Source organism: Coregonus clupeaformis, chromosome 31 (genome assembly GCF_020615455.1).
Source record: "Coregonus clupeaformis isolate EN_2021a chromosome 31, ASM2061545v1, whole genome shotgun sequence".
Lineage (NCBI taxonomy): Eukaryota > Metazoa > Chordata > Actinopteri > Salmoniformes > Salmonidae > Coregonus > Coregonus clupeaformis.
This window is the reverse complement of record NC_059222.1, coordinates 26,172,100-26,194,769: the sequence shown is the minus strand read 5'-3', so window position 1 is coordinate 26,194,769 and position 22,670 is coordinate 26,172,100. Positions and strand designations below refer to the sequence as shown.

Sequence of the window (22,670 nt, the reverse complement as noted above, 5' to 3'; positions counted from 1 at the left end):
ACTCACGGACCAGGCAAGGAGGGCATTAATCAGAGAGGCAACAAAGAGAACAAAAGATAACCCTACCCTGAAGGAACTGCAAAGCTCCACAGCGGAGATTGGAGTATCTGTCCATAGGACCACTTTAAGCTGTCAGAATTGAAGGAATGATGGATGGCGCTAAATACAGGGAAATTCTTGAGGAAAACCTGTTTCAGTCTTCCAGAGATTTGAGACTGGGACTGAGGTTCACCTTCCAGCAGGACAATGACCCTAAGCATACTGCTAAAGCAACACTTGAGTGGTTTAAGGGGAAACATTTAAATGTCTTGGAATGGCCTAATCAAAGGCCAGACCTCAATCCAATTGAGAATCTGTGGTATGACTTATAGATTGCTGTACACCAGCGGAACCCATCCAACTTGTGGATGGCGCCGGAGAAGATGGCTGCCGTTTTACAGCCCTCTAACCAATTGTACTATTATGTGTGTTTTTCGTGTTATTTGTAATTTATTATGTACATAATGTTTCTGCCATCGTCTCTTATAACCAAAAATAGCTTCTGGATATCAGGACAGAGATTACTCACCTCGTATGGGACGAAGAAAGATATCCTACAGACACCCGACAAGGCCCAAATCCCTGTCATTTGCAGGAGAAAGAGACAGAGATATCGTGGATGTAGGTCGGGGTGCCTTGTAAGGATCCGACAATGAGCGAGTAAACTGCCTCTAAAAAAGCAATAAAAGAGCCAATAAAACCCTTAGAGATGAAGTTTTTGCTGCATAAAACTGCCAGTCAGGATCCAGTTAGGCAGATACTTCCAACTCCACAGGAGTTGGAACAGAAACTTTTGGATCCTCTAGTGCCAGATCTCAGATCAGCTAACTCTTTAAAGCAGGGTTAAAGAAACAGCGCCCACACATATGCTCCAGTACCAAATCAAATCAAATTTTATTTGCCACATGCTCCGAATGCAACAGGTGTAGACAATACAGTGAAATGCTTACTTACAGCCCTTAACCAACAATGCATTTATTACTTAATAAAAAAAGTAAAATAAAACAACAACAAAGTGTTGAGAAAAAAAAGAACAGAAGTAAAATAAAATAACAGTAGGGAGGCTATATACAGGGGGGTACCGGTGCAGAGTCAATGTGCGGGGGCTCCGGCTAGTTGAGGTAATATGTACATGTGGGTAGCGTTAAAGTGACTATGCATAAATAATTAACAGAGTAGCAGCAGCATAAAAAGATGGGGTGGGGGTGCAAATAGTCTGGGTAGCCATGATTAGCTGTTCAGGAGTCTTATGGCTTGGGGGTAGAAGCTGTTGAGAAGCTTTTTGTACCTAGACTTGGCGCTCCGGTACCGCTTGCCGTGTGGTAGCAGAGAGAACAGTCTATGACTAGGGTGGCTGGAGTCTTTGACAATTTTGAGGGTCCCCATGTCACCCCTTGCAGACAAGACCACCCTCAAGAATGACCCTCCCTGTTACATTATATAGAGAGCCTGGTCTATATTAAAGCATCAGCCTGCTCTATACTACAGCTAGTCAGCTACAGTATCTCAGCATAAAGATAAATAAGCCGTCCATTCAGACAGTGTAAACCAACCGATCCAGAGATATAAACACAGACGAGAATGCCAAGGATCATTCTCCTACTATAGAGGTTAGAACATGAGGACAATCAGAGAATGCGGTGCACTCATCCACTCTAGTCAAAGTCAATGACTGACAAGCCTATTTTGTATTGTCTTTCAGGGTGACAGAGAGCCTCTCCCAAACTCCTGTCCACCACGCTTCCTGTGTCTTCACAAGGTAATGTTTGTATTTCCTTAACTGGATGTCTAGACTTTTTCCAGCGTTGACTAAATATTTTGTGGCCAGGCCTTGTCCTCTTATCTAGGAAAGCAGAGCTGGCTTGGGCCTATCGAAAGCAGCAATGAATGCTGTTTAGAGAGGCTGATAGCCAACATATTTACTTCACAAACACTATAATACACATTGACAACACATAGCACAGACACATAGTACTGACCCTTCAGCTTAACCCGGAAGCCAGCCGCACCAATGTGTTGGAGGAAACACCGTTCAAACGACGACCGAAGTCAGCCTGCAGGTGCCCGGCCCACCACAAGGAGTCGCTAGAGCACTGAGCCAAGTAAAGCCCCCCGGCCAAACCATCCCCTAACCCGGACGACGCTGGGCCAATTGTGCACCGCCCTATGGGATTCCCGGTCACGGCTGGTTGTGACACAGCCTGGGAACGAACCCGGGTCTGTAGTGATGCCTCAAGCACTGTGATGTAGTACCTTATACCGCTGCGCCACTCGGGAGGCCTAGTCTGCTATCTTCTAATGAGCAATGTAACTGTTATTGCCCTTTTAAAATGTCACAAATATATCTGCCACATTATACACACAATAGTATGTGGACACCCCTCCAAATTAGTGAATTTGGCTATTTCAGCCACATCATTTGCTAAAACTACTGGGGAAGACAAGCCCCAATGCAAATGCTCACCTTCGATGGCCACTGGCATGCTGGAGAAGTGTGCACTTCACGGATGAATCCCGGTTTAAACTGTACCGGGCAGATGTCAGACTGCATGAATGGCGTCGTGTGGGAGAGCGGTTTGCTGATGTCAACATTGCGAACAGAGTGCCCCATGGTGGCTTTGGGGTTATGGTATGGGCATGCATAAGCTAAGGACAACGAACACAATTGCATTTTATCGATGGCAATTTGAATGCATAGAGAAACCTTGACGAGATCCAACAGATGCATATCTGTATTCCCATTCATGTGAAATCCATAAATTAAGGCCTAATTTATTTATTTCAATTGACTGATTTCCTTATATGAACTGTAACTCAGTAAAGTTTTAGAAATTGTTGCATGTTGCGTTTATATTTTTGTTCAGTGTATCAGTGTACGTTTGTGGTCCAAATTCTAACTTACTCAACCTTAAAGTTTCAACATCAGTAATTTGTATACTTACTGTGACTCAGACTGTCAATGAAGAGTATGCTAGAGGAGAAAAATCAGAACAATTATGTAAAATCCTTCCCAGTCAGTGAGGAGATCCCAGAGTAAGAGGAGAGAAAGAGAGAGCGGGAGACCTACACCGGGGAAGGAAGGCGCAACCACTCAGTGAGCTTTGCCTTTGGGAGGGATGAGGGCACCCCTTATTTGGCTATCAGGCAAATACCCCATTTAAAATGAGAGATCTTATCAGAAACTGAAGAGCTGATTTTAAACAGACTGTGACAGAGTGGTCGGAATTACATTAACTTCCTATTCAAATCGATTTTAAGATAGTAGCCTGTTTAATGCAAGAACATGATTGGAGAGGCCTCCATTTTATAAGGTGGAGCCTTGCTTCATGCAGGGACATCATTCATAAAGGCCTAATTGTAAAGTCATCCAAATTTCCGCAAGGAGACCAATTCTACATGTTTTAAGTGATCAAGATATAAATACAAAAAATTGTTTTCTATCAAAATGTTTTCCACCAGTTCTTGTTTTTGATCTTTGCACTAATAACAACAACCTCTGAAACCTGCAAAGCTCTACACTAATTATGTATTCTATCTATATCACACTGATATGGGGGAAATATGTTTTGTTTTTCTACATTGGCCACTAAGTGTATAAATAACTATTCCCGCAGGCTATGACACAACAAACCCTGCTCTGTTTGGCCTCTATCCTGCCCTATTTGGCTTCATTGCTACTGTACCTGTAGACTTCCAGTCATTGCGCTAATGCTAGTTAGTGTCGGCTCACGAACCTACCACTAACATCCATCATACTGCACGCAGAGACATAAAAATGGTATCCACAAGTTCATCTGACTCTAGGTAAGTAGAACAAGCTTAAAATGACAGAATCTCAGTTTTCCTTTAACAGATGAGGGATCAAAACAAGCTGTTATATAACACTGATGTTAGAGATGCACCTTCCTGAAAATCACAGGGATAAGCACTTGCAGTGGCGTACCGCTAACTTCCTACAATTCTACACATTTTGCAATGAAGCAAAGAGAAAATGTTGCCATACCTGCCCTGCGGGACCTGCGATGTACGCCGGTCAGCACTTGGCACAAAGTTAACAGATTGTTCACAGTATCTATTCTATGTTTATTTAGTAACCTACTTGGTATGTCTAATTAGTCTGATTAAATCAAGTCTCTGAAAATAAGTGTGTGGGCCAATCATCTCTTCACCCATGCAATATGGCTGCCCACTAATGTCCCGAGTCTGTGGGAAGCTGATGAACATGTCACCCTGGGACGCCAGACCACTTGATCCTGGTCATTAGCCAGAACTGCCCGCCATTGGCATGAGAACCCTTTAGAAAATACCCTTAAAAATGTCAGCTTTCTTTCTGTTGAAACGCTTTCTAACACCTTGTTCACACTGCAACACAGAATGTCACACAATGTCCACCATAAGCCATTACATTTCAGCTTTTCAGAATTCAAAATACTAACCCTGACCCCAAATGAACCTACTTTCATGTTTTTCCACTTGTGTTTTTGTCCGGCAACCTCTATCATCAGTAGCTGTGTGGCAGGAGGTGAAGACATTTACCTAAACACAGACCCTTAGTCCATCCATTTCATTCAAGTGGGAATATTCATCCATTCCATGCCTTGTAAGCACCAAAGTGATCCCATGAACAAAGGACTTGCTTACACATCAAGGCCTTTGATCAATACTTTGTCAAATTAAATGCACTGCACTACTGTAATTATATTAGGTACAACATGCTTCAATACACTGAACACCGTTTTCCCTTGATATGGTGACGATATAGACTATTCATGTAATAATTTTCGGAGGGGAGGTATTCCTTTAGCTTCCATGGAGCGATTGAGGGACCGAGGTTCTGGTTCAGATGATATAAGTACTGCCTCCATGTGGTGAGTCATGGAAGTACGCTAACATACTAGATCACAATGTTAAATAAAGGAGCCTAAGATCTACTGTTACAATGAACTGATAAAGTATAAGGAAAAAGTATCAGGCTGAGGCAATACTTACAGTATACAGCCTCACCCTAACGGTGTTCACTGTTCACACACACAGGCACACAAACCTACGTTTATCCAGGTCAAGGAAGGACAGGAAATAGCTGATACCTAACCGGATATCCCAATTGCATAACGACCAAGAAATTTGGCTTGGGGCCAGTTCATTAACAATCTAAGTTTTCAAATGCCAGCAACACTTGAGAAGTCCTCCAAAAATACTGCCTGTGTTCACTAGATCGCACCCAATAGCAGCCATGCTGCTTGCTTACGAGAACTCAGTTTCCACAGCCTGTGATCATGTAAACAACCAACAATTCAATACGAACTAAAATTCATTTACTAGACTGATGATAATCAAATGACCTGTAAAATCTCTCTAGTAAAACCCTAACACTGGTGGGCGATTGTTACAGTGCCTTCAGAGAGTATTCACACCCTTTGACTTTGTCAACATTTCGTTATGTTACAAAGTGGGTTTAAAATTGATTTGTCCTTTTTTGACATCGATCTACACAAAATACTATAATGTCAAAAAGTAGAAGAACATTTTTAGTATTTGTAAAAAAATAATGGAAAATAAACACTTGTCTTGATTAGGTAAGTATTCAACACCCTGAATAAAGGAGCCTAAAATCTACTGTTACAATGAACTGATAGTTAGAATCACCTTTAACAGCTGTAATCGCTACCAAAGTTAATTCGCTTAAAATTTATTCGCTTTACCACATTTTTTGCAGTACTACTTTAGTGCCTTGTTGCAAATAGGATGCATGATTTGGAATATTTTTATTCTGTACAGGCTTTTTTCTTTTCACTCTGTCAATTAGGTTATTATTGTGTAGTTAACTACAATGTTGTTGATCTATCCTCAGTTTTCTCCCATCACAGCCATTCAACTCTGTAAATGTTTTAAAGTCACCATTGGCCTCACGGTGAAATCCCTGAGCGGTTTCCTTCCTCTCCGGTAACTGAGTTAGGAAGGACGCCTGTATCTTTGTAGTGACTGGGTGTATTGATACACCATCCAAAGTGTAATGAACAACTTCACCAAGCTCAAAAGGGACATTCAATGTCTGCCTTTTTTTTTACCTATGTAACAATATCTGCCCTGCCTGGTGTTTGTGGTTGAATCTGTGTTTGAAATTCACTGCTCGACTGAGGGACCTTACCAATAACTATGTGTGGGGTACAGCGATGAGGTAGTCAATCAAAAATCATGTTAAACACGATTATTGCACACAGAGTGAGTCCATGCAACTTGTGACCTTTTTTATTATTATTTTACATTTTTATTTGTACTGAATATTTAAAACATACAATCTACAGTTGAAGTCCGAAGTTTACATACATTTAGGTTGGAGTCATTAAAACTTGTTTTTCAACCACTCCACAAATGTCTAGTTTTGGCAAGTCGGTTAGGACATCTACTTTGTGCATGACAAAAGTAATTTTTCCAACAATTGTTTACAGACAGATTCTTTCACTTATAATTCACTGTATCACAATTCCAGTGGGTCAGAAGTTTACATACACTAAGTTGACTGTGCCTTGAAACAGCTTGGAAAATTCCAGAAAATGATGTCATGGCTTTAGAAGCTTCTGATAGGCTAATTGACATCATTTGACTCAAATGGAGTACCACCTGTGGATGTATTTCAAGGCCTACCTTCAAACTCAGTGCCTCTTTGCTTGACATCATGGGAAAATCAAAAGAAATCAGCCAAGACCTCAGAAAAAACAATAGTACGCAAGTATAAACACCATGGGACCACGCAGCCGTCATACCGCTCAGGAAGGAGACGCATTCTGTCTCCTAGAGATGAATGTACTTGTGTGAAAAGTGCAGATCAATCCCAGAACAACAGCAAAGGACCTTGTGAAAATGCTGGAGGAAACAGGTACAAAAGTATCTATATCCACTGTAAAACAAGTCCTATATCGACATAACCTGAAAGGCCGCTCAGCAAGGAAGAAGCCACGGTTTGCAACTGCACATGGGGACAAAGATCGTACTTTTTGGAGAAATGTCCTCTGGTCAGATTAAACAAAAATAGAACTGTTTGGCCATAATGACCATTATGTTTGGAGGGAAAAAGGGGGTAGCTTGCAAGCTGAAGAACCCCATCCCAACCATGAAGCACAGGGGTGGCTGCATCATGCTGTGGGGGTGCTTTGCTGCAGGAGGGACTGATGCACTTCACAAAATAGATGGCATCATGAGGAAGGAAAATTATGTGGATTTACTGAAGCAACATCTCAAGACATCAGTCAGGAAGTTAAAGCTTGGTCGCAAATGGGTCTTTCAAATGGACAAAGACCCCAAGCATACTTCCAAAGTTGTGGCAAAATGGCTTAATGACAACAAACTCAATGTGTTGGAGTGGCCATCTCAAAGCCCTGACCTCAATCCTATGGAAAATGTGTAGGCAGAACTGAAAAAGCGTGAGAGCAAGGAGGCCTACAAACCTGACTCAGTTACACCAGCTCTGTCAGGAGGAATGGCCCAAGATTCACCCAATTTATTGTGGGAAGCTTGTGGAAGACTACCCAAAACGTTTGACCCAAGTTAAACAATTTAAAGGCAATGCTACCAAATACTAATACAATCTTGTCCCTGACATCCTTGGAGAGCTCTTTGGTCTTGGCCATGGTGGAGAGTTTGGAATATGATTGATTGATTGCTTCTGTGGACAGGTGTCTTACATACAGGTAACAAGCTGAGATTAGGAGCACTCCCTTTAAGAGTGTGCTCCTAATCTCAGCTCGTTACCTGTATAAAAGACACCTGGGAGCCAGAAATCTTTCTGATTGAGAGGGGGTCAACTACAGTGAGGGGAAAAAGTATTTGATCCCCTGCTGATTTTGTACGTTTGCCCACTGACAAAGAAATGATCAGTCTATAATTTTAATGGTAGGTTCATTTGAACCGTGAGAGACAGAATAACAACAACAAATCCAGAAAAACACATGTCAAAAATGTTATAAATTGATTTGCATTTTAAATGAGGGAAATAAGTATTTGACCCCCTCTCAATCAGAAAGATTTCTGGCTCCCAGGTGTCTTTTATACAGGTAACGAGCTGAGATTAGGAGCACACTCTTAAAGGGAGTGCTCCTAATATTAGCTTGTAAACAATTGGTAACACACTACGCCGTGAAGGACTGAAATCCTGCAGCGCCCGCAAGATCCCCCTGCTCAAGAAAGCACATATACAGGCCCGTCTGAAGTTTGCCAATGAACATCTGAATGATTCAGAGGAGTGTTGTGGTCAGATGAGACCAAAATGGAGCTCTTTGGCATCAACTCAACTCGCCGTGTTTGGAGGAGGAGGAATGCTGCCTATGACCCCAAGAACACCATCCCCACCGTCAAACATGGAGGTGGAAACATTATGCTTTGGGGGTGTTTTTCTGCTAAGGGGACAGGACAACTTCACCGCATCAAAGGGACGATGGACGGGGCCATGTACCGTCAAATCTTGGGTGAGAACCTCCTTCCCTCAGCCAGGGCATTGAAAATGGGTCGTGGATGGGTATTCCAGCATGACAATGACCCAAAACACACGGCTAAGGCAACAAAGGAGTGGCTCAAGAAGAAGCACATTAAGGTCCTGGAGTGGCCTAGCCAGTCTCCAGACCTTAATCCCATAGAAAATCTGGAGGGAGCTGAAGGTTCGAGTTGCCAAACGTCAGCCTCGAAACCTTAATGACTTGGAGAAGATCTGCAAAGAGGAGTGGGACAAAATCCCTCCTGAGATGTGTGCAAACCTGGTGGCCAACTACAAGAAACACCTGACCTCTGTGATTGCCAACAAGGGTTTTGTCACCAAGTACTAAGTCATGTTTTGTAGAGGGGTCAAATACTTATTTCCCTCATTAAAATGCAAATCAATTTATAACATTTTTGACATGCGTTTTTCTGGATTTTTTTGTTGTTATTCTGTCTCTCACTGTTCAAATAAATCTACCATTAAAATTATAGACTGATAATTTCTTTGTCAGTGGGCAAACGTACAAAATAGCAGGGGATCAAATACTTTTTTCCCCTCACTGTAGCTAAGTAAAATACAAAAAGGCTGAATACCTTTCCTAATAAAGGAGTGATGTTTTTATTAAAACAGAACTAGGTAACTAGGTTATGTAAAAGGCTCAGTGAAATATCCAGAGGAATGTACAATTTCGGCTCCTGGAAACCAAATGGAAACTATGAACAACTTTTACTGCTCTTATCCTCTAGGATAGATCATAATCCCCTGTTGAATTTCACAAGGAGCTGTTTTTAACCAATCCACGGGCAGACCCTCCCCTACCCAGTGGTGGAATTAGTACACAATTGTCATTATTGAGTAAAGATACCTTAATAGGAAATGACTCAAGTAAAAGTGAAAGTCACCCAGTAACATTCTACTTGAGTAAAAGTCTTTGTTTTTAAATATACTTAAGTATCAAAAGTAAAAGTACAAATAATTAAACATTCCTTATATTAAGCAAACCAGATGGCACAATGTTCTTGTTTTTTAAATTTACGGATAGCCAGGGGCACACTCCAACACTCAGACATAATCTACAAACAAAGCATTTGTGTTTAGTGAGTCCGCCAGATCAGAGGCAGTCGGGATGACCAGGGATGTTCTCTTGATAAGTGTGTGAATTGAACCATTTTCTGTCCTGCTAAGCAATCAAAATGTAATGAGTACTTTTGGGTGTCATGGAAAATGTTTGGAGTAAAAAGTACATTATTTTCTTTAGGAATGTAGTGAGGTAAAAGTTGTCAAAAACATAAATAGTAAAGTACAGATACCCCAAAAAACTACATCAGTAGTACTTTAAAGTATTTTTACCTAAGTACTTTACACCACTGCCCATACCAACACCACTGTACACGTTTGATCAAGTTCAGGCTTAATTGGCGTGTGTGTGCATGTTGTGAGAGTGCGTGTGAGAGTGAGCGGGAGCGAGGCGACTTAAAGGCCCAATGCAGCAGTTTTGATCTCAATATCAAATAATTACTGACTAACAATTAAGTCTCTTAACTGTGACTGTTTTCAATTAAAATGTAGCAGAAACAAAAATAGCTTCTTAGCAAAGAGCAATTTCTCAAAAAAAATGTTTTGCTAGGATTGTCTGGGAGTGGTCTGAGTGGGGAGGGGAAAACTGAAAACTAGCTGTTATTGACAGAGAGGTTTGGAACTCTTTATGGGTCTAATAACTAATTAACCAGGCTGGCCAAAACTCCATCCCACCAAAACAGGCAGACATTTCAGGTGGTCTTTTCAAACTACAAGCTATTGTTGATTCCTGGAATCTAAAAATGTCCCAATTCTTCCATGGCCTGCATAATTACTCACCAGACATGTCACCCATTGAGCATGTTTTGGATGCTCTGGATCGACGTATATGACAGTGTGTTCCAGTTCCAGCAACTTCGCACAGCAACTGAAGAGGAGTGGGACAACATTCCACAGGCCAGTCAACAGCCTGATCAACTCTATGCGAAGGAGATGTGTCACGCTGCATGAGGCAAATGGTGGTCACACCAGATACTGATTGGTTTTCTGATCCACCTCCCTACTTTTTTTTAAAATGGTATCTGTGACCAACAGATGCATATCTGTATTCCCATTCATGTGAAATCCATAAATTAAAAGGCCCACTTAATTTATTTCAATTGACTGATTTCCTTATATGAACTGTAACTCAGTAAAGTTTTAGAAATTGTTGCATGTTGCATTTATATTTTTGTTCAGTGTATTTACATATAATCGAAATGTGGGTACGTTTGTGGTCCAAATTCTAACTTACTCAACCTTAAAGTTTCAACATCAGTAATTTGTATACTTACTGTGACTCAGACTGTCAATGAAGAGTAGGCTAGAGGAGAAAAATCAGACAAATGATATAAAATCCTTCCCAGTCAGTGAGGAGATCCCAGAGTAAGAGGAGAGAAAGAGAGAGCGGGAGACCTACACCGGGGAAGGAAGGCGCAACCACTCAGTGAGCTTTGCCTTTGGGAGGGATGAGGGCACCCCTTATTTGGCTATCAGGCAAATACCCCATTTAAAATGAGAGATCTTATCAGAAACTGAAGAGCTGATTTTAAACAGACTGTGACAGAGTGGTCGGAATTACATTAACTTCCTATTCAAATCGATTTTAAGATAGTAGCCTGATTAATGCAAGAACATGATTTAAGAAGCCTCCATTTTATAAAGGTGGAGCCTTGCTTCATGCAGGGACATCATTCATAAAGGCCTAATTGTAAAGTCATCCAAATTTCCGCAAGGAGACCAATTCTACATGTTTTAATTGATCAAGATATAAATACAAAAAATTGTTCTATCAAAATGTTTTCCACCAGTTCTTGTTTTTGATCTTTGCACTAATAACAACAACCTTTGAAACCTGCAAAGCTCTACACTAATTATGTATTCTATCTATATCACACTGATATGGGGGAAATATGTTTTGTTTTTCTACATTGGCCACAAATGTATAAATAACTATTCCCGCAGGCTATGACACAACAAACCCTGCTCTGTTTGGCCTCTATCCTGCCCTATTTGGCTTCATTGCTACTGTACCTGTAGACTTCCAGTCATTGCACTAATGCTAGTTAGCATCGGCTCGCGAACCTACCACTAACATCCATCATACTGCACGCAGAGACATAAAAATGGTATCCACAAGTTCATCTGACTCTAGGTAAGTAGAACAATGTTTTAAATGCCAGAATCTCAGTTTCCTTTAACAGATGAGGGATCAAAACAAGCTGTTATATAACACTGATGTTAGAGATGCACCTTCCTGAAAATCACAGGGATAAGCACTTGCAGTGGCGTACCGCTAACTTCCTACAATTCTACACATTTTGCAATGAAGCAAAGAGAAAATGTTGCATACCTGCCCTGCGGGGCCTGCGATGTACGCCGGTCAGCACTTGGCACAAAGTTAACAGATTGTTCACAGTATCTATTCTATGTTTATTTAGTAACCTACTTGGTATGTCTAATTAGTCTGATTAAATCAAGTCTCTGATAATAAGTGTGTGGGCCAATCATCTCTCCACCCATGCAATATGGCTGCCCACTAATGTTCCCTGAGTCTGTGGGAAGCTGATGAACATGTCACCCTGGGATGCCGGACCACTTGATCCTGGTCATTAGCCAGCACTGCACGCCATTGGCATGAGAACCCTTTAGAAAATACCCTTAAAAATGTCAGCTTTCTTTCTGTTGAAACGCTTTCTACCACCTTGTTCACACTGCAACACAGAATGTCACACAATGTCCACCATAAGCCATTACATTTCAGCTTTTCAGAATTCAAAATACTAACCCTGACCCCAAATGAACCTATTTTCATATTTTTCACTTGTGTTTTTGTCCGGCAACCTCTATCATCAGTAGCTGTGTGGCAGGAGGTGAAGACATTTACCTAAACACAGACCTTTAGTCCATCCATTTCATTCAAGTGGGAATATTCATCCATTCCATGCCTTGTAAGCACCAAAGTGATCCCATGAACAAAGGACTTGCTTACACATCAAGGCCTTTGATCAATACTTTGTCAAATTAAATGCACTGCACTACTGTAATTATATTAGGTACAACACGCTTCAATACGCTGAACACAGTTTTCCCTTGATATGGTGACGATATAGACTATTCATGTAATCATTTTCGGAGGGGAGGTATTCCTTTAGCTTCCATTGAGCGATTGAGGGACCGAGGTTCAGATGATATAAGTACTGCCTCCATGTGGTGAGTCATGGAAGTACGCTAACATACTAGATCACAATGTTAAATAAAGGAGCCTAAGATCTACTGTTACAATGAACTGATAAAGTATAAGGAAAAAGTATCAGGCTGAGGCAATACTTACAGTATACAGCCTCACCCTAACGGTGTTCACTGTTCACACACACAGGCACACAAAACCACGTTTATCCAGGTCAAGGAAGGACAGGATATAGCTGATACCTAACCGGATATCCCAATTGCATAACGACCAAGAAATTTGGCTTGGGGCCAGTTCATTCACAATCTAAGTTTTCAAATGCCAGCAAAACTTGAGAAGTCCTCCAAAAATACTGCTTGTGGTCACTAGATCGCACCCAAAACCTGTGATCATGTAAACAACCAACAATTCAAAACGAACTAAAATAAATTTACTAGACTGATGATAATCAAATGACCTGTAAAATCTCTCTAGTAAAACCCTAACACTGGTGGGCGATTGTTACAGTGCCTTCAGAGAGTATTCACACCCATTGACTTTCTCCACATTTTGTTGTGTTACAAAGTGGGTTTAAAATTGATTTGTCCTTTTTTGACAACGATCTACACAAAATACTATAATGTCAAAAAGTGGAAGAACATTTGTAATATTTGTAAAAAATTCATGAAAAATAAAAACACTCGTGTCTTGATTACGTAAGTATTCAACCCCCTGAATAAAGGAGCCTAAAATCTACTGTTACAATGAACTGATAGTTAGAATCACCTTTAACAGCTGTAATCACTGCCAAAGTTAATTTGCTTAAAATTAATTCGCTTTCCCACATTTTTTGCTGTACTACTTTAGTGCCTTGTTGCAAATAGGATGCATGATTTGGAATATTTATTCTGTACAGGCTACCTTCCTTCTTTTAACTGTGTCAATTAGGTTAGTATTATGGAGTAACTACAATGTTGTTGATCTATCCTCAGTTCTCTCCCATCACAGCCATTCAACTCTGTAAATGTTTTAAAGTCACCATTGGCCTCACAGTGAAATCCCTGAGCGGTTTCCTTCCTCTCCGGTAACTGTGTTAGGAAGGACGCCTGTATCTCTGTAGTGACTGTGTGTATTGATACACCATCCAAAGTGTAATGAACAACTTCACCAAGCTCAAAAGGGACATTCAATGTACCAATAGCTGCCCTGCCTGGTGTTTGTGGTTGAATCTGTGTTCGAAATTCACTGCTCGACTGAGGGACCTTACCAATAACTATGTGTGGGGTACAGCGATGAGGTAGTCAATCAAAAATCATGTTAAACACGATTATTGCACACAGAGTGAGTCCATGCAACTTGTGACCTTTTTTATTATTATTTTACATTTTTATTTGTACTGAATATTTAAAACATACAATCTACAGTTGAAGTCCGAAGTTTACATACACTTAGGTTGGAGTCATTAAAACTCGTTTTTCAACCACTCCACAAATGTCTTGTAAACAAACTATAGTTTGTGCATGACAAAAGTAATTTTTCCAACAATTGTTTACCGACAGATTATTTCACTTATAATTCACTGTATCACAATTCCAGTGGGTCAGAAGTTTACATACACTAAATTGACTGTGCCTTTAAACAGCTTGCAAAAATCCACAAAATGATGTCATGGCTTTAGAAGCTTCTGATAGGCTAATCGACATCATTTGATTCAATTGGAGTACCACCTGTGGATGTATTTCAAGGCCTACCTTCAAACTCAGTGCCTCTCTGCTTGACATCATGGGAAATTCAAAAGAAATCAGCCAAGACCTCAGAAAAAAATGTGTAGACCTCCACAAGTCTGGTTCATCCTTGGGAGCAATTTCCAAATGCCTGAAGAAACCACGTTCATCTGTACAAACAATAGTACTTAAGTATAAACACCATGGGACCACGCAGCCATCATACCGCTCAGGAAGGAGACGCGTTCTGTCTCCTAGAGATGAACGTACTTTGGTGCGAAAAGCGCAGATCAATCCCAGAACATCAGCAAAGGACCTTGTGAAGATGCTGGAGGAAACAGGTACAAAAGTATCTATATCCACTGTAAAACAAGTCCTATATCGACATCACCTGAAAGGCTGCTCAGCAAGGAAGAAGCCACTGCTCCAAAACCGCCATAAAAAAAGCCAGACTACGGTTTGCAGCTGCACATGGGGACAAAGATCGTACTTTTTGGAGAAATATCCTCTGGTCTGATGAAACAAAAATAGAACTGTTTGGCCATAATGACCATCGTTATGTTTGGAGGAAAAGGGGGACGCTTGCAAGCCGAAGAACACCATCCCAACCGTGAAGCACGGGGGTGGCAGCATCATGATGTGGGGGTGCTTTGCTGCAGGAGGGACTGGTGCACTTCACAAAATAGATGGCATCATGAGGAAGGAAAATTATGTGGATATATTGAAGCAACATCTCAAGACATCAGTCAGGAAGTTAAAGCTTGGTCGCAAATGGGTCTTCCAAATGGACAATGACCCCAAGCATACTTCCAAAGTTGTGGCAAAATGGCTTAAGGACAACAAAGTCAAGGTATTGGAGTGGCCATCACAAAGCCCTGACCTCAATCCTATAGAAAATATGTGGGCAGAACTGAAAGTGTGTGCGAGCAAGGAGGCCTACAAACCTGCCTCAGTTACACCAGCTCTGTCAAGAGGAATGGGCCAAAATTCATCCAACTTATTGTGGGAAGCTTGTGGAAGGCTACCCGAAACGTTTAACCCAAGTTAAACAATTTAAAGGCAATGCTACCAAATACTAATTGAGTGTATGTAAACTTCTGACCCCCTGGGAATGTGATGAAATAAATAAAAGCTGAAATAAAATCACTCTACTATTATTCTGACATTTCACATTCTTAAAATAAAGTGGTGATCCTAACTGACCTATTTCGCAACAAAGCCTCCTTCACTCATGCTGCCAAACATGCCCTCGTAAAACTGACTATCCTACCGATCCTTGACTTCAGCGATGTCATTTATAAAATAGCCTCCAACACTCTATTCAGCAAATTGGATGTAGTCTATCACAGTGCCATCCGTTTTGTCTCCAAAGCCCCATATACTACCCACCACTGTGACCTGTACTTCTCTTGTTGGCTGGTCCTCACTACATATTTGTCGCCAAACCCACTGGCTCCAGGCCATCTATAAATCACTGCTAGGAAAATCCCCGCCTTATCTTAGCTCATTGGTCACCATAGCAACACCCACCCGTAGTATGCGCTCCAGCAGGTATATCTCACTGGTCATCCCCAAAGCCAACACCTCCTTTGGCCGCCATTCCTTCCAGTTCTCTGCTGCCAATGACTGGAACAAATTGCAAAAATCTCTGAAGCTGGAGACACTTATCTCCCTCACTAACTTTAAGCATCAGTTGTCAGAGCACCTTACTGATCACTGCACCTGTACACAGCCCATCTAAAATTAGCCCGCCCAACTACCTCATCCCTATATTGTTATTTATTTTGCTCATTTGCACCCCAGTATCTCTATTTGCACATCATCTCTTGCACATCTATCATTCCAGTGTTAATACTAATTGTAATTATTTTGCACTATAGCCTATTTATTGCCTTACCTCCATAGCTTGCTACATTTGCACACACTGTATATATATATTTTCTGTTGTATTTTTGACTTTATGTTTTGTTTTACCCCATATGTAACTCTGTGTTGTTGTTTTTAATCGCACTGCTTTGCTTTATCTTGGCCAGGTCGCTGTTGTAAATGAGAACTTGTTCTCAACTGGCTTACCTGGTTAAATAAAGGTGAAATAAAAAAATAAAAAAATTTTTTTTACTAGGATTAAATGTCAGGAATTGTGAAAAACTGAGTTTAAATGTATTTGGCTAAGGTGTATGTAAACTTCCGACTTCAACTGTAAACGCTCGGTGACAGATCCTCTCGGTTCCGTAATAAATCCTCACACCACATTTGGCACGTGTTCCATAGGAAATTAACCATAACACGGAACTGGGCCTCTCTCGCTCTGTGGATATTACTGATTTCCATGGCTATAACTTCAAATGGAACAGTAGCTCAGGCTCTCAGTAATATTGGGATCAGAACTAACTGGGCCCAAATCATTTTTCCACTGCTGCGGACTGCGGTGGACAAAAATACATTGTGACTGTGTGGTTCCGTTCACTCTTCCTGCAGAGTATAACAGGCAGAACATTTAAATCAAATGAACCAATGATTTGTTGTGTTTTAGTTGGGAGGGATTGAATTGCTGAAGCCCAATAATGAGCAAAATACTGCACACTACAAAAATATTTGCAGAATGTATCAAGATTGTAACACTATTTGATGGAGTAGATTTTTTGTGTGTGGGAGCTAAACCAACACTTTCATAACAGAAAGCCCCTGCAGCTGGACAGAGCTCTGATAACAGAGGGTTCTGTAGCCTGTGTGTTAAGAACAAACATGCTTACCTCAGAGAGTCTGACCCCGGAATAGCCGAGCAGCCCCCTGCAGACCCGCAGGCTGATGGCCAGAAGCTCTGCGCTGTGCCCTCTGACTGATACGATGGGTCTCTCACTGGGGTGCCAGGTCCTTCTGCAATCAGCCTCCCAGGCCCTATAACCCAACCCTCCCATCCCACGCTCCCCCAGAGATGTGGCGCTGAGCTGGTCTACGGCACTAGCATGTTTAGGGTTAGAGTGATCCCAGCATTTGCATCCTGCATCCAAAAACATCCCCTGCCCTCTGTCATAAGATAACTTCAGATACAGAGGGAGGGGTGAGCAGAAGCCTCTGCTGTCCTGGTGGCTAACTTCTGGCTGGTGAGAATGTGGGCGTGCTTTGCTTTGACTCCGAGACATGCTGTAGTCTGAAGTGACATGGTTATTTCTGGTCTCGGCTGACAAGGCAGACTCTAGCACTGTCCCACGACCCACAGCAGCTTCTATGTCCTCAGATGTCATAGTGACACTCAGAATGTCCCCGCTGTCCCTTCCTGGCACGGAGCTTCAGATCACAGACCATTTAAAAAGGTGGAGGATGGGATGGTCTTTATCAGGAACATACACAGCCAGTCATGCTCCTCCGGACAGTTGTGGAAACAGAAGCTTTTCCAGCTGTACAAACCAGCCTAGAGAAAGGGTAACTCTTGGCAAAATGAGGAATTTCCTGACAGAACTGTCCAGAGTTGAGAGTTTGCATATCCCTTCTTCAGAGTGGGGTGTGTGACAACAAGGAAGTTACTGACGCCTTGGCTCGCTCCTCCCCAGTCCAACTGTCATGCCTGCTTTCTGGATCTGAGAAAAGCAGAAGACAAGAGGGAAACACAGATTAGCACCAGAACAGACTCAGTCACATAAGCAAAGTTTATTTGACTTCCTCTTTCTCATCAACAGAAATACCCCACTTACTATGGGATATTAGATACAGGCCACCTAATCTGGGAAAACAATGAGGACTAGGCTGGCCATGTCATGAAATATTGTATGATGAAGACGGGTGGATAGCTGTCGTGTTGAATAAAGAAAATAATCCATAAAATCCATAAATGTATCATTCTTGTGCAATTTATATCTTTAGGCTACATTGAAGTTTTTCTATCATTCTTTTTAGGCTATCTGACATTAGTGTGTAAGCCTAAGCTTTAGGGCCTAACTTTATGTGTGCCAAATTGCCACAATAAAATTTTTTTACCGTTCATTTCTATTGGGCACAAAATAATTTGAAACGCAACCAAAACAAACAGCAAATGCATCCAACACGTTTGTAGAGTCAAAAGCTTGATGAAATCATTGTGTGCTAGGAATATGGGACCAAATACTACACTTTTGACTACTTTAATACATAAGTGAATTTGTCCCAATTCTTTTGGTCCCCTAATATTGGTGGACTACGTAAAAATAATTCTAAACGGTTCACCCGATATGAAAATACCCTAAAATGAAATCTGACAGTCTGCACTTTAACTTCAGTCATTGTATCATTTCAAATCCAAAGTGCTGGAGTACAGAGCCAAAACAACAAAAAAGGTGTCACTGTCCCAATACTTTGAGCTCACTGTATAGACGGGCGGTTGCGGGTGGGCAAAAAGCTGACCACTGATGTCCACAACCACAGGTGCGGATGGCAGCAGAAAATCCTGCTGTGGGGCCTCCCAAGTGGCACAGCGGTTTAAGGCAATGCATCGCAGTGCTAGAGGCGTCACTACAGACCCATGTTCGATCCCGGGCTGTATCACAACCGGCCGTTATCGGGAGTCCTCCGGTTTAGGGGAGGGTTTGGCCGGGGGGCTTTACTTGGCTCATCACGCTCTAGCGACTCCTTGTGGCAGGCCCGGCGCCTGCAGGCTGACCTCGGTCGTCAGGTGAATGGTGATGGAGAAGAATTGGGTCCATTGATTCTGGGTCAATTTATCTAGTAGTCAAGGCCTAGTGACCCGCCAACTTCCCACACAGCAGACACACACACAGTAAATCAAGGTGTCTGAAGAGCAAGCAGCCTCGTTTTAAGGCTCAATGTAACATTCTGCGGGAAATTAAAAGAACTTAGGCCAATGGAGAAAGACAAAATCCATGAATTCATTAGTTTGGAAGTTGCAGCAATTCTTAATACAATTGAATTCAGTTGACTGCCTGACTGTCTGTGCCCTTTAATAAAAAGCTGTCATCATCTGCAATCATGATGACAGAAAACAAGTACCAAGTGATAGTTTAAATGTCTTTATTAAAGGGGCAATCCTAAAATTTAAACAATAAAGCCTATTTCAAGGCTATACAGAGTTTATTTATATTATGTTTACAAACATTGGAGTAAAACAAGCTTAGACCTAAATTCAGTGGTCATTGAGTGGAATATATTTTGGGTTCTGATGGCGTTTGACCGTTAAACTAAGCTCATGAAGCATGTATAGGTTATAACTCTTCAAGAATCAATGGATATCATTAATAAAATAGGTCTAAAAATGGATGTAGCAACTGCAGATTGCTCCTTTAACAAAAGGCAGTTTGTTGTTGTTCCATGGTAAAAGGCACTGACTTTGTGTGACAATATAATTATGACAAGGAGTAAGGTCATTCAGAAATTAGTTTAAATAATTAATATCCACTGGAAACTCCTATGATCCATGAATCACACTAAACTAAACAGGTCAGATGAAGAAAAACAATCTTGAAAGCAAAGGAAAGCTGAGCCAACATTTTTTTAAATGGCCAAATCACCTTTAAGAAACATCAAACCAAATATGGAGTTGATTTCAGGTGATTTGGATATTATTATTTTTAAACATGCTCACATGGCTAAGGTTAGCTTAAGTTTGTGGTGGCTGTTTAAAGAAAACTCAACCATGGATTACAGTTTAGCTTGGTCCATAGACTACTTTCAGGGTGAGGAACCATCGAACATCAAGTTGTACAATAGTGAACCACTCCTTTAACACCCTCACTGGAAATGAGCATTGGGCCCCCATTCAGAATGTTGCAATAGTGAAGCACTACTAGCTTAAATTCTAATATAACTTGCAGAGTTTGGGACTCAACCACCCCAGTCCACACGTCAACTGATCAAAGTTCCTTTGTTATCGGCTCAGTTGCAATCATGACTATACAGAGGTCTTGAACAGCAAATCACAGCTTGGTGCAATAGAAGGGGGGAAAATCAGGTCAGGTCACAGAGAAGACAGTGCAGAGACAGCAGACGCGAACCTATTCAACACTGTACTTTCTATAGCCTATAAATAGTCAATTTCGGTCCTTACCGCTACAATAATTAGTGCTAAACGAGACATGCTTTTGAAAATAGATAGCTATTATTTTCTAAAATCGGTACCATGATGAAGATACTCTCAATGTAAGACCATACGCCTGCTCCCTAACAGAGGAGTGAGGGTAGGAAAGACAGAATATGGATTTTTAAAAAGCATGGGTTTTGGCTCCATTTCAAAATATCACCTTTTTTTTTTTTACACGTTCCCTTGACAAAAGTTGTGTGGGAAAAATACTTGTACTTTATTCTGCTATATTCCATTATATTCTTAGCCTACTATAAAATATAGGCTGTGTGTGTTGTCTGTGATCAGGGTAGGTGTATTGTCTGTTAAAATAATTATTGACTTCATGTGCATGGCACAGCCATGTAGCACATAGCCTGCACAAACCAGTAGGGTAGAAGGGGGTAACTAGCCTCCCCCCCCCCAGTAAATCACATAAAGATCAACGTAACTTAATTTCAGTTGTAATTGTTTAAACTAGTGACTGATAGCTTTACAGTTAATGCAACTTTATAGCCTTTTAGCTATTTTACACAGCATTTTATGTCATATACAGTTGAAGTCGGAAGTTTAAATGTATTTGGCTAAGGTGTATGTAAACTAATTTTTTCACAATTCCTGACATTTAATCCTAGTAAACATTCCCTGTCTTAGATCAGTTAGGATCACCACTTTATTTTAAGAATGTGAAATGTCAGAACAATAGTAGAGAGAATGATTTATTTCAGCTTTTATTTATTTCATCACATTCCCCGTGGGTCAGATGTTTACATACATTCAATTAGTATTTGGTAGCATTGCCTTTAAAATTGTTAACTTGGGTCAAACGTTTCAGGTAGCCTTCCACAAGCTTCTCACAATAAGTTGGGTGAATTGTGGCCCATTCCTCCTGACAGAGCTGGTGTAACAGTCAGGTTTGTAGGCCTCCTTGCTCGCACACGCTTTTTCAGTTCTGCCTACACATTTTCTATAGGATTGAGGTCAGGGCTTTGTGATGGCCACTCCAATACCTTGACTTTGTTGTCCTTAAGCCATTTTGCCACAACTTTGGAAGTATGCTTGGGGTCATTGTCCATTTGGAAGACCCATTTGTGACCAAGCTTTAACTTCCTGACTGATGTCTTGAGATGTTGCTTCAATATATCCACATAATTTTCCTTCCTCATGATGCCATCTATTTTGAGAAGTGCACCAGTCCCTCCTGCAGCAAAGCACCCCCATAGCACGATGCTGCCACCCCTGTGCTTCATGGTTGGGAAGGTGTTCTTCGGCTTGCAAGCGACCCCCTTTTTCCTCCAAACATAACGATGGTCATTATGGCCTAAAAGTTCTATTTTTGTTTTGTTTCATCAGACCATCGGACATTTCTCCAAAAACTAAGATCTTTGTCCCCATGTGCAGTTGCAAACCGTAGTCTGGCTATTTTATGGTGGTTTTGGAGCAGTGGCTTCTTCCTTGCTGAGCGGCCTTTCAGGTGATGTCAATATAGGACTCATTTTACTGTGGCTATAGATACTTTTGTACCTGTTTCCTCCAGCATCTTCACAAGGTCCTTTGCTGTTGTTCTGGGATTGATTTGCACTTTTCGCACCAAAGTCCGTTCATCTCTAGGAGACAGAACGAGTCTTCTTCCTGAGCGGTATGACGGCTGCATGGTCCCATGGTGTTTATACTTGCGTACTATTGTTTGTACTGATGAACGTGGTACCTTCAGGCATTTGGAAATTGCTCTCAAGGATGAAACAGACTTGTGGAGGTCTACAATTTTTTTCTGAGGTCTTGGCTGATTTATTTTTATTTTCCCATGATGTCAAGCAAAGAGACACTGAGTTTGAAGGTAGGCCTTGAAATACATCCACAGGTACACCTCCAAATGACTCAAATTATGTCAATTAGCTTATCAGACATTTCTAAAGCCATGACATCATTTTCTGGAATTTTCCAAGCTGTTTAAAGGCACAGTCAACTTAGTGTATGTAAACTTCTGACCTACTGGAATTGTGATACAGTGAATTATAAGTGAAATAATCTGTCTGTATACAAATTGTTGGAAAAATTACTTGTGTCATGCAAAGTAGATGTCCTAACAGACTTGCCAAAACTATAGTTTGTTAACAAGACATTTGTGGAGTGGTTGAAAAACAAGTTAATGACTCCAACCTAAGT

The 22,670-nt window shown here is 41.2% G+C and overlaps 1 protein-coding gene across 1 annotated transcript in view; it reads right to left on the bottom strand.

Annotated features, from left to right (window-relative positions):
- The window catches only part of LOC121547314 (1-phosphatidylinositol 4,5-bisphosphate phosphodiesterase epsilon-1-like), a 129,184-nt gene that overhangs the window by 86,238 nt on the left and 20,276 nt on the right, over window positions 1-22,670 (bottom strand). The window contains 1 exon segment of the mRNA XM_041858510.2: window positions 17,212-18,036. Within this exon segment, the coding sequence (XP_041714444.2) occupies window positions 17,212-17,703 (492 nt within the window). The 5' untranslated portion in view covers window positions 17,704-18,036.